The sequence below is a fragment of the Larus michahellis genome, chromosome 1 (genome assembly GCF_964199755.1).
Source record: "Larus michahellis chromosome 1, bLarMic1.1, whole genome shotgun sequence".
Classification (NCBI taxonomy): Eukaryota; Metazoa; Chordata; class Aves; order Charadriiformes; family Laridae; genus Larus; species Larus michahellis.
The window spans coordinates 202274875-202286839 of NC_133896.1; the positions used below are offsets into that span (position 1 = coordinate 202274875).

The following is an 11965-nucleotide window of genomic DNA, read 5'->3' on the forward strand; positions in this document are numbered from 1 at the left end:
GGAAAGCAGCACGTTGAGAAGGCCAAGAGGAACATGTCTGGATCAAGATACACTGAAACTGCCTTTACCGTTGCCTTTCATGAAAATTGGCAGCGATCACCCATCCTGGCTGCTCTGCTTCACCATATGTCCCATCTCCAGTGGCACCACAAATACGCTGGGAAAGATCTTCCTGTGCCAAATGTTTCAAACACAAATTTAGAAGGATATAAGTCTTTTAGGTCACTGATTTGATTCACACCTAATGTATTTTTCATGCAGTAATTTGAATATAAATACAATACTGTCATAGACACGGGGCATCTATTCCGGCAGTGCTGCAGTACTGATGCTTGCAGAAATATGCCTGCTTCGGTCCACAATGCTGATGCAGAGCAGGACCAGGTATTTCTTAGGTTGCTATTCAGTTGTGTGTGGGAAACAGTTTTCCCACCTTAGAAAACACATTTGCAGCCTCATAAGCGTACCTGCTCCATGACAAAGACAATGCTATTCACAGCCCTGAGTGAAGAAACCAAGACAGAGGGACCCACCTTCCAGCACAGGCAATGCAAGGACAACCTCCTGGTGCTACAGAACAGTCCAACTCCAGTGACCACCCCGTTTAATTCAGGTGAAAAACTTGAACCTCGGTCTGTCACGTATCAGCCTCAAAACTAATTTCAGTTAAACTGATCTTCTCTTTCACCAGAAAGATAATTCTGTGATGGATTATGACTGACTTCTGGTTCAAATTGTGACATTTATTCCCAACAGAGAACTTCATTTTCGATTAATTGTGCTTTTTTAACCAAAAGCAAAATGCTGTCACTTAAAAATGCCCAGCCAATTCTACACAAAAATCTGTTCTGAGTCCTGCTTATCTCAGTGTTTCTACCAGAGCTGACAGTTGCTGAAATATAGGCACTAGGATTGCTAGTGTTGACAAGGCTTTAAAGCATCATCACACTGAGTAGCCATTAGAGGCTGTATTTCATTGGAAGTAATGTAATTCAATTACCATCACTCTTTAGTATGTGCCATCTCTGGAGGCTGACAGTAAGCCATATCATCCATCAGATTTTAACCTGAACTTCGCATTCTGGCCCTATAGATTGCCAGTTCTCCATTATGGATGGCTTCATATTTTTAGTGTCATTTCTTAGGGAAAAGAGGTTATCCAATTATACTGTACATCCATCTGCCTGCCTGTCCGTCCTTCCTTAGCTTTTCAACCGGTTTCAATCAGGAGGCAAAGGTCTTCAAGAAAATTAAGTTCCTATCAGTTTTGCGACTAATCAGAGGCAGGGTAAAGAAGAGAAATCATTTGCACGTCCCACTTGGGAGTGGTGAGCTATGTAATCCCTGCAAACTGACAATCCAGTGAGCATGGACAGATAACACCGTCTCTTTTTCCATGCAAGAAACACAAAAGGCCAGGGAATTTGTGTTACTGAAGGGACAGAAGGTCAGGGAGACCCATGTCTTGGACTGTGAGACACAAACCCCCAGGAAAGCAGGCTTCTTTAGAACTGCTGTTCAACTATTTTATCAACGCAGCGAGCTTAGTAATTTACAAAGAATTTCTTGTGCATATTTCTTCAGCAAAGAATGTTTTGAGAAATTCACTCTGACAGTCAAACATATTGCAAACACAACATATAAATTGCACAGAAAAGTGATGTAACATTTGCGTTCCCAAGTCTATGCATTATCAATAACCACATTTTCTTTTCCTGAATATCTGAAGTGTAGAGTAACTGATTCACTATGTTTATCTGTTTAAACGATTACTTTTACTGATGATTACCAACATTACTGATTCATATTATTGTTGTTGTTCTGCCTTTTTGCTGCTTAACTGAACCATAAAAGTACTCATGACTTGCCCAGTTCTGTACATCATACATCAGCTGCGCAAGTACTGGGACTTACAACAACTTACTCACTCCTCACAGGCAAGTTGTTTACACCTGTCATTGCATCCCTTCCCTTTCTCTCTTCCTCGCCATCCTTCCAACCTTTTCCTCCCAGTATTGCCATTTATGCTAAAATCCTTTCCTTTGGCCTTTCCCACTCACTGTTTCTCACCATCTCTGTATCTCCCGTTCTCCTCCACGTTGATGTATTGTCCATCTCAGCCTTGCCCCTCATTCTACCACCTCTTTTTTCTGCCTCCCACATACACTGTCGTGATCTGTACCTTCTGGCTTCCTCACCTAGCCTGCTCTTTACTCAGAAGATAGTCACCTTCCCCTCTTTACCTTCCCTCTCTCACACAAAATGTTACTAGAAAGGGTTCAGTGAACCTGGACCTCCCCCAGAAAAACACTTCCACTGAACCTTCCCAGTCTTGCTTCCTCGCACTCCTCCATGGATCCTGTATTGGGAAGGCAGACTTCCCTCTTACTCTCCTGTTTTCACCTGCACACTCACCACCGTCTTCTCACGTTTCCTCCCACTCTCACTGTTGTCCCACTCACTTCCCTCCTCACCCTTTTCCCAGTCACCATTACTCCCCCCTGACACAGGTATTTTCAGCTACACCCAAAGCCACACGCTATCACTTTAACTCCTTTTTGAGTGTCTCTCTTTGCAACGTTTATGCCAGCGGTTGATTACTGCCATCCTCTCCTCCATGCTTCTAACGAACCCCAGTGAATACACAGCCTCTCTTCACATCAGACATTTGCTTTCCCTTCAAACCTGCCATCCTCTTCCTCAGAGACCACTCCTTCTCTAGACCTTGTCACCTTTGGAGGTTGATACTTTACTGCTAGAAGAGGTTGCCTTCTACTATATGGGGAGTTACCTGCTCTATCTCAGGTACCCTGCCCGCAATCTACCCAGCATGTGAACCCCAGTGTCCACCAGATGTCTGAAGTATTCCCAGGTAAGGGCCACATCATGTGCGCGCACACACACACACAGAGTCCTCTGCTGCAAGACAGCCCATGTTGCCGAGGACGGTCACCCACCAGCTGCAGGCAGGCTGGTTTGCCAGCCTAACTCCCACATCTGAAATACCAAGTTTTACCCCTCCCTCACACCCGTTACTCACTGCTGCTGCCATGCCGCAGAGGGCACCAGATGAACCTTCAGGATAAGACCACCAAGCCTCTTGCCCTCATTCCTGTACCTTTTATAACTGTTATCCGCTCCTGTGTCTCATTTCCTTATCCACATATGCCACCATTTACCTCCTCCTCTACTTTCTTTTGTCAATTCCTAGAAAGCTCTCTGCCTACGCACAAAAGGCAGCAACTTTGTCTCATTTTGTGTCTCTCCTGAAAGGAAAGGCTTTACAAATCCTACAGTACATCCTTTAGCCTTCAGTGACCACCTCTGGCCATCAATCTCCATTGCTTGTATCTAAATTTTCCGTCTGCATTATTACCGATTCCTGATTTTGTCACCTTTTCCCTCTCCTGTATTCGTTATAGCACCCATAGGGTCTTGTTTCCAATTCGACTGCAAGATATTTAAAGCAGAAACAGTGCAACAGGGGCTTGTAGGAGCTAGCAAGTATTTTTCCCACAGAACATTAAGGATCATGACTGCCCAAGGCAAGTGGGAACTTACCGAGCCGTACAGTTCCCCTTTCTCATTCATTCCAAGGTAGAGTCCACTGTCGACTCCTCGGATGCTGACCAAGCCCACTGCTATACTGATAAATTCCAGTATACCTATAAAATGCAGGAAAAAACAAACAATGTACATATTGTTTCCATTGAAAGGTGGTTTTTTTTCAGATGTGACTGATTCCTGAGCAACAGGCAACTATTTTCAAAGGTGCTTTTCCATTTCCAGAGTTGTTTAGAGGAAGGTGAGGAACAAATGAATATATCTTAAAGTACAATACTTCAACAGTGAAGTTGCTGCTAGAATGATGCATTGCAGACAGCATTAACATACCAAATTAAAAGATCGCTCTCAATCTTCCTTGTCATTTCTAAACACAAATCTAAAGCTCGGTCATATTCCGATTTGCACAACAAATATTCAAAGAAAATATTCAAACATTCAAAGAAAAAAAAAAAACCAAGTTTTCAGTTTGCCAAAATTAGCGGTACAGTATTAAAGAACTTAAGAAATTTCTCTCACAAAATAAATTTGGAAAAACCACACTTGAATCTGAATTGTGAGATGAAAACAATGTTACACATGGAAGCAGAAGATCTGCTTCCAGGCGTCAATGAATCAGGAATATGGGGAAAGATTTACTCACAGTATGATCTTCCAGAAGCTCAAGAAATGAAAATCATTAGTATAGTCCAGTGTCTCACACATTTCTGTCTAGATATTAACGCTTCTGTCCTATGTGTTATTTCTTACTCATCTCAAATTTGAAAATGAAAATATCCTAAAGCTAAGTAATAGGGTGTAATTGATTCCGTCTTCCTGTGCACATAACAGCAAGCTCACACAGACATTTGTGCCCTAGAAATACGAACATTTTGCAGAGAAGCACTGCTTCTGTAAAGCTCCCAGGATCAGCATCAACGGGCACGGTACAGCAAAGATCCGTATCAAATATCAGCTCGTCTGGTTCTGAGGGGTTGGGGTTATTTTTGGCAGCCTTCCCTGCAAAGTGCTTACCTCTTCAATGAGGATGCTACCAGCCAAACCTCGCATAAACCTAGAAGTCTTGTGTTAAAAATGGAAATTGCTTCCTCTTTGGGAGCACTCGTGTAAGACTGTAATGATCTCACAGGAGTAACCCAGCACCGTTCACTTGCACGCTGCTGCATTATGCTACTTTCTGAGCCCCAAAATAAAGCACAGAGTAGCATTTTCAATATATTGGGTGAATTTTCATGTCTAAGCACTTCATGTAACTATTTTTAAAGCCTATTGGAAATTGTATTTACATTAAATAATAAAATAACAGTATAGTATGTGTCGAGCCTCACGTGGCCAATAAAAAAGCACTTTCATGGATTTTTTGAACAATTAATTTGGCATCTCCTGCAAAATAGTTGTGCACTAATCAATAACAGGCATGAATCACATAAATCTAACACAGCACAAGTTGAAGCCAATAGGGAAAATTTATAGCCAAGCTAATGTAAAGATGAAATGTATTCCCTGTAAGGGACTATTGATCATTACCTTATATATTATTCAGCACTACAAACACCATAGTCTTATTGTTTTGATAACCCTGTTTTAAGGCCTGGGCGTCTTAAATTATTCTCTACATACGCACAAATAAAAAATACTGGGAGGAAATATTTATTAACTATGGAAAAACTTTTTAAGTAATAAAAAGGGGTAGCATGCTGTTTATCTGGTATATTTTAGTATCTCAAATACAATTGATCCATTGAAACAATTTAAACCTTCCCATTATATCTGGACATGCAATACTTCCAGATTTCTTACTCAGGCTTTTGCTGTAAAGCTTTTACCAAACTATCATATTACCTGATACATATTACCAAGCAATTTTAACTGAGGTTAAATCTTACATTAAGTGTGTATTATGCCATACTATAGCTAAGTTAGTAAGTCTGGCATCTTTCACATCAGTATAAATGTGGACTTTAATCGCTGTCCTCATTTCAAATATTTGGGTGCATGCTGCTCAGTGCGTCAAAAGAACAAAAAAGCACTGTCACATCCTATTGTAAGTGCAGAAGATGAATTTAAGGTACTTGGCATAGAGCATCCACATATCTGAGATCAGAAGAGAGGCTTCTTCATTTGAAATATTCAAAAGCCTATTCACAGCAACTTTTATGTGCCATGCTGTTAAGTCCTTCAAGAGATTATCTGGGGCCAAGCATGCAGTCTTACACAAGTCTTGCCAGTTTAAGGATTGCAGGATTTGGCCCAACACTCCTGTGAATATTTTCACTGTATAGTTTCTATAATATACAGATAGTACTTAGGACCTGAACCAGATATTAAAATAGACATTCCTCTTCAAAATGAGGCTGGACCAAACAAAAATCAGGACAGAGCCAAAATTTAAAAGCTAGGGCCCTATTTATAGCTAAAAATGGGGAAGAGAAGACAAGGAAAGAGGAAATAACAGTCTCAGTACATGGGATGCTGAGTATTTTCTTGACAGACATTGAACATTTTCTTTAATGAAACCACTTCAAGTCAAAGACCCACTCCTCCACAAAGAGGTTAGGGAGAAAGTTTTGGGGAAAGTTATTCCTTTACACACCTGTATCAGCCTTCTTCCACATGATCCAACTCTGACCCTGCTGAACGGCAGCAGGACACCAGGACACTGACCGTGAAGGCCAGTCCTGCTCTGCTGCCAGGCTCACAGGGGAGAGGAGGTGGGTCCTTCACACAACGTGAAATTTTAACTTTCGCCTAGTTTAGCTCTGGTGAAGAATAGACTCACAGAAGCATTTGCCTTGGCTTTAAGCAACGAACATCTCTGCAACTACACATCTTTTTGTTGCTGCTGTTCCACCCCTTGCACATTTTTGTCTTTGGCTATATATAGGCTCTCTTTGTATTGCTGGGTTGAAGCAGTTTAGCTTCCACCTAGCACCCCAACACACCATCAACGAATACGGTAAACGAGCATCTCCGCCAGCCACTTCTTTGTACGAGTTCCCGGGGAAGCAGAGGGAAGGGAAGCGGCGCAGGACCCGCAGGCGGAGCGCAGGTCGCCGGGGCCGTGCCGCCGTGTATTCAGCAAGCCATCATTCGCGCAGGGACAAGCAGAAGGGTGAGGAAAGCAGAGCCATTCGTGGCTCAGAAGCTCGGTGATGGGGCGAGGGCAAGGGCTTCCCTGGCGTCCCCCGGCCCCTGACGCCTCCCTCCCGCCCGCCGGCCGGGGCTGCGGCGCTCGGCTGAGCAGAGCGCTCCGCCGGGATGCGTCCCGCCTGTCGCAGCTGTCACCGCTCCGCCCGCTCCCCCACATGATGCCAATTAAGAGACGGGAGCGCAGACAGCCACAGCCCCCCAGGAGGCAGCAGGGCCCTGCTTCGGTTTCAGGCTCTTACAGCGCCCTTGCCCACCCCCCTAACCCCCAGCCGCCCCCCGCATCCCCTCCCCTCTGCAACGCTCGATAGCGGGGGAGATTGTGGGGGGTGCTAAAACCTGCCCGCCGATTCCCACTCCCGGGGGACAGAGCCCTCCCCATGCACCACACAACCCCCCCGCCCCGGTTTGCCGGCTCCCCCCGGAGACAGCACCGGGGGGGAACGAGCAGCGCCGGCCCCCCGGATCCAGCAGCAGAAGGGACGGGCAGCCGCCGGTGCCCCCTTCCCGCCCCCGCCGGAACCGGCCCCCGCGCCCTCCCGGGCGCTGAACCCGCCTCGCCAGCCCGGCCGCCGGAGCGGGCAGGGCGCGGTGGGGAGGCGGGAGGGCGGGCGGCTGCGCGGCTCCCGCAGATGATGAACGCAGCGGTTCCTTGTAGCAGCAGGTCCCGGGGAGCGGAGGTCACCTGCTGACAAGCTTTTTTTTTTTTCCTTTTCCTGCATGCTCCTATTTTTTTAATGCTGTGCATGCAGTACTTGTGCTGACGCACAGAGGCACGCCTCTCCGCTGTTACAGAGTTCCTGAATTTACAATGACTCCACTGTCTAGCAAATGCCCTAGACTAAAGGAGACTGCATCAAAAAAAAGAAATTCTTTTGTCACCCAGGAGAGATAAGGCTTTGATCACCTGAGATCGCATTATAGGGGGGGAGGTGGGGGGACCGAGCCGGGCTCTCCCGGGGAGCTTTTATTTTAGAGATGGACATCTTGCTGCAGGAATTGCGAAATGCCAGGGCTCCCAGAACCGGGCGAGTATAGACACACAATATGGCTCGGTTTATTGTATGCAATAGGCACACATCCAACATAGCATCACAAAAGAATTACTCTTATCTGATGTCTCTCCAGAGGTGTGTGCGTGTGTGTGTGTGTGCGGGGAGGGGGATTCCCACAGGGCAGAGCCCAGAGAGGAGTTTACGCGCAGCCCCCGGGGTTTTCTCTTTGTCCTCCTTATTCCTGGAGGAAAACTTCCGTCTGACTCGTCCCCCCACATCCACACACACAGAGGCAGGTTTTCCCTCACACGCTCAGAGGAGACCAAGTTAGCCCGCTCTCCCCCGGGCGGCTCCCGAGTTGGGATGCAGACCTTCCCAGGATCATCAGAAGACTTTACAATCACCAAAACCCTAATAGCAGCTGCTATTCTGTAACCTCCCGACAAACACCACAGCAATGTCACGGCACCGATACAAAAGCACCGAGATCCCTTCCCCACCCCCAAATAAGCTGGCGCATCCCATGGCTTTGCCGTGCCCGGTCTGCCCGACCCCGGACCGAGGAGGGGCATCACCGGTGCGCTCCATGGGAGAAGAGTTATCGCAAGGGTGCATCCTGGGGACGAGCGGGCGATCAAACCGAAAAGGGAAAAAAAAAAATAAATCTATTTAAAGCCCAGGCGCTGCAAGGGCTGGGAGAGCTGCCCCTCGGAATCGTCAGCTTCCTACAACTGCGGCTGGAAAGCCATTTTTAAAAATAGACGCCGCGAATAATGTGGTCACCGCCGCCTTGCGAAGGGAACAGCTGGCGGCCCTCCTCCGGGGGCGGCGGGGCCCCGCGGGCTGCCGGCCCCCCGCAGCCCCGGCTGCCGGTGCCCTACACCTGCCGGCGGCCCGCACCGCCCCGCACCCCCCCGCCGGCCCCGCACCGCGCCCGCCTCTCTGTGCCCGCAGCGGGCAGGGGGGAACCTGCGGCCGTAGTTCAGCAGCTTCGCACGGCGGCTGCCGGTGACAAGGAAAATGCCTAGATGCACAATTCCCCCCAGTCCCCGCACCGCGCGGCTGCCTAAAAACACTTTCCGCACTTTTTCTCGCTAGCAAGGGTGGAGGTTGCGCCCCCCCGGAGAGCCGCGACGCTCCCCCCCGCCCCGTCCCCCGTGTGTGTCCTCCCCCCCCGGGGACCCCGGGCGGGCGGCGTGGGAGGGAGGCAGAGCCTGGAAGCAGCGTGAGAGTGTCAGGGAGCAGCGGCTGGCGGGGGATGGAGGATAAACCTGCGACCGTGCGAGCCTCAGCCCTCTCCCTTTCCCTCCCCCCCCCCCCGCCCCTTCCCTTCTGCGCCCTTTGGAGATCATCTCCTACAACACCGGTATTATCTAAACAGCTTCACAAAGCAATAAAATACAGTTTAGATATGGTTCAACATCTGGCATGAAAATACGAAGAGAGGAAAGAAAAAAAAAATCACCACAGGACTTTGTTTTTACGAGCGAATTTAAGTGCTGTCAGGTTGGTTCACTCACAAGTTAACTCCTTCCAACAGCTGGGAGCGTGGCGAGCTAACCTGGCATATTTTCCTCACCCCTCCTTAAAAAAAAAAAAAAAAACCAACCAAAAAAAACCCCCAAAGAATCGGCTCATCCAGGCTGGTTTAGTTACTTTGGTACATTCAATCTGCCGGGCCTTTAACAGTCTCCCTGGCAGCAAAGAAGCTCCAGGCCCACTTGACCCGCCTGTGCGTGTGTGCGGGCATACGCTCTTCGGAGCGGCCGGAGCCATGAGCCCTCCAGCCCCCGGCTGCTGAGTCACAAATAGCGTCCCCTGGAAATGAAATCCAGGGAATGCTCTTTCAAATTCCCTGCCAGCTCGACACAGCTGGGGAAAGGCAGGTTTTGGGCGCAGGCGGGTGAGGAGGGACCCCACCTGCGCTCCCTCCTTGCCCGGGCGCCGGGCACCGGCAGCGCCCCGCGGCTGCGGCTGCGGGGCCGGGCGGGCGGCGAGCCCCGCTGCCTGGGAACCCTCCCCGAGCAGCGCGATCGGCTGGGTTTGCAATTCAGGCAGTTAGGAGGGCAGGTAAATCGTCAGAGAAAACGAAAGAAAAGCCCTCGTTAATTTGCGTACAGGACGACAGCCACTCCCTTCAGGAAACTCGGTGAATTTTAAATTGTAGTGGTTAATGATTAAAAACCCTTTAAACTCGCGAAATCAAATCATTCAGCAGAAACGTCCCGAGCAAAAATTCCACCACCGCCACCACCACCTCCCAGTACGTGTCTGCTCTGAAGCAGAACTTGGGGCTACACAAACGTCGCTACCGAACACCCGGCGACTTCGGCGAGGGCTCCTGGCCGCTGCGGTGGTGCCGCTTGTGTCCATCTGCAGTCCCGGACACATGCATTTTTTTTCCCTCGGCAGATCAGCCATCGGCACAAACCCCCCTCCCCTCCCCTCCCGCCTCGCACCCCCCACCCCCCCCACCTCCCGCCCGCAGTTCTGCCCCATTATTTCATCACATGACCACTAAAGGGTTAAGGATAATACCTACCAAATCTGCTGTGGTCTTGCCTGGTTCCCTGGATAGTACCATTGGGGAAGATTTCTAAATGAAATCCAGTCCTGCAGTATAGCTGCCTCCGCCTGAGGATCCCCTTTAAATGGTCCAAGTCCGTGACCGCAGGCCCCCTGGGTAGCCCACCTGCCTCAGACTGACCCAGGTGGTCACTTAACAAAACCGGACTATCCACCGGCAAAACGGGCACATTCCCAAAGGGTACTGCATCCTGCACACCGAAATAGTTCCCAACTTCACCTAAGGGAGCCATCAGAAGATTCTGCTTTTAGAGAATAAGAATAAACAATAATGATGGTGCCAAACCCAGGAGATATAAGATTAGGTATATTCCACTCCTCTCCCCTCCCTAGCGCAGTTACAGAGAAAATGTTCTTTCTTCAATCCATTAAATGCATAAATAAAAGTAATATTCTGTTTTGACTGGTACAGGTTCAAGGTCAAACCAGTTAGTCTACGAAACCACCACTTTATACTCACACACTGACATATTTATAAACATATAGATGTGTATATCTATATAAATGCATATATCCCCAGCTCTTAGCAAGCAATACGGTCTTCAGCCCATCCAACTGTAATAAAGAAAAAAATCCGTAGTTTCTCCATTTGGTTTAAGATAAGAATGACCATAGCAACTTAAATACCTAGGCGTTATAGGGATTTTTTTTTAAGATGCACAGGCTACGTCAGGATTTATGGATTCTGACTCCAGAAAGGCATGCGCTGTTTTTACTCTATAACAGACTGCATACATCAGCATGAATCCTGCAAAGGGGGAGGGGGGAAATCTCACGTTGTTGGCTGAGATAAATCCAAAAAAAAAAAAAAAAAAGGAAAAAAGAAAAAGGTAAAAAAAAAAAAACTTTTGACGTCCAAATCTATTATCCAGAATTCTCAGGAGGCTCAGCAGATGTCCACTGGTTTAGGATTATTGACGATCCACAAGCAAAGCAGCAACATACAAGTGCTTGTGCCTTTCTTGGCTGGCTCGAAACAGGTGTTGCTTCTGCAGGGCTCCCTGTGAAATGTTGTACTCCAGCACTGAGCTGCAGCTCTTGACTGTGGATCTCCATCCAGCACGCAGAGTGGCGCAGGAAGAGGCATTGGGCTGGGTTTAAGGTAGTCCTGATTGCTGCTGGAAGGATTCTCCGAGGTCCTAGCGCTCAGCCCTACCTGCTGCAATACAGAGCCGCTTCCAGCGCCAGGCACGGCGCGGAGCGGCTCTTACTGCTCTGCGGCAGCGCGCCGCACGCCGGCAAATAAATAAATAAGTGGGCGAAACTTTGGGGGAGGGAAAAAAAAAAAAAAGGGAGAAAAAAAAAAAAAAAGCGGCGCGATGCTAAATATACCGAGCCCGCCCGCTGCGGCTGGGAAGCGGGCTGTGCTCGGGAGATGCCCGCATCGCCCGAGTCCCCCTCCCCTTGACATTGGCGGGGGGGGAACGGGGCGGGCAGCCCCCCGCCAGCCCGGCCCGGCCCGGCCCGGCCCCGGCCCCGCCGCAGGGGGGGCGGAGGCGCGGCCGCCCCGCAGCGCAGCCCCGGCCCCCGCCTCAGGTAACCGGGCTGCCGCTGTCCCAAGCGGGGGCTTGGAACTCCGTTCCCACCGGCGGGGTCGCGGGAAGTTTGGGAGCCGGGAGGGGAAAAGGTGGGGGGCGTCGTTATCGCCCACGCCGCATTTTTTCCCTTCTCCA

General features: G+C 49.0%; 1 protein-coding gene across 2 annotated transcripts in view; it reads right to left on the bottom strand.

Annotated features, from left to right (window-relative positions):
* Positions 1-11760, bottom strand: part of FGF9 (fibroblast growth factor 9) — a 30684-nt gene extending 18924 nt beyond the window's left edge. The window contains exons 1-3 of one of the 2 annotated variants that reach the window (XM_074569356.1): positions 10753-11760; positions 10249-10512; positions 3562-3665 (exon numbers count right to left, since the gene is read on the bottom strand). In XM_074569356.1, coding sequence (XP_074425457.1) covers positions 3562-3665; positions 10249-10512; positions 10753-10774 — 390 coding nt within the window. In that variant the 5' untranslated portion in view covers positions 10775-11760. Of the gene's footprint in view, positions 1-3561; positions 3666-10248 lie in introns of both variants that reach the window. The other variant, XM_074569365.1, reaches the window with a different exon arrangement.
* Positions 11761-11965: the final 205 nt, after the last annotated feature.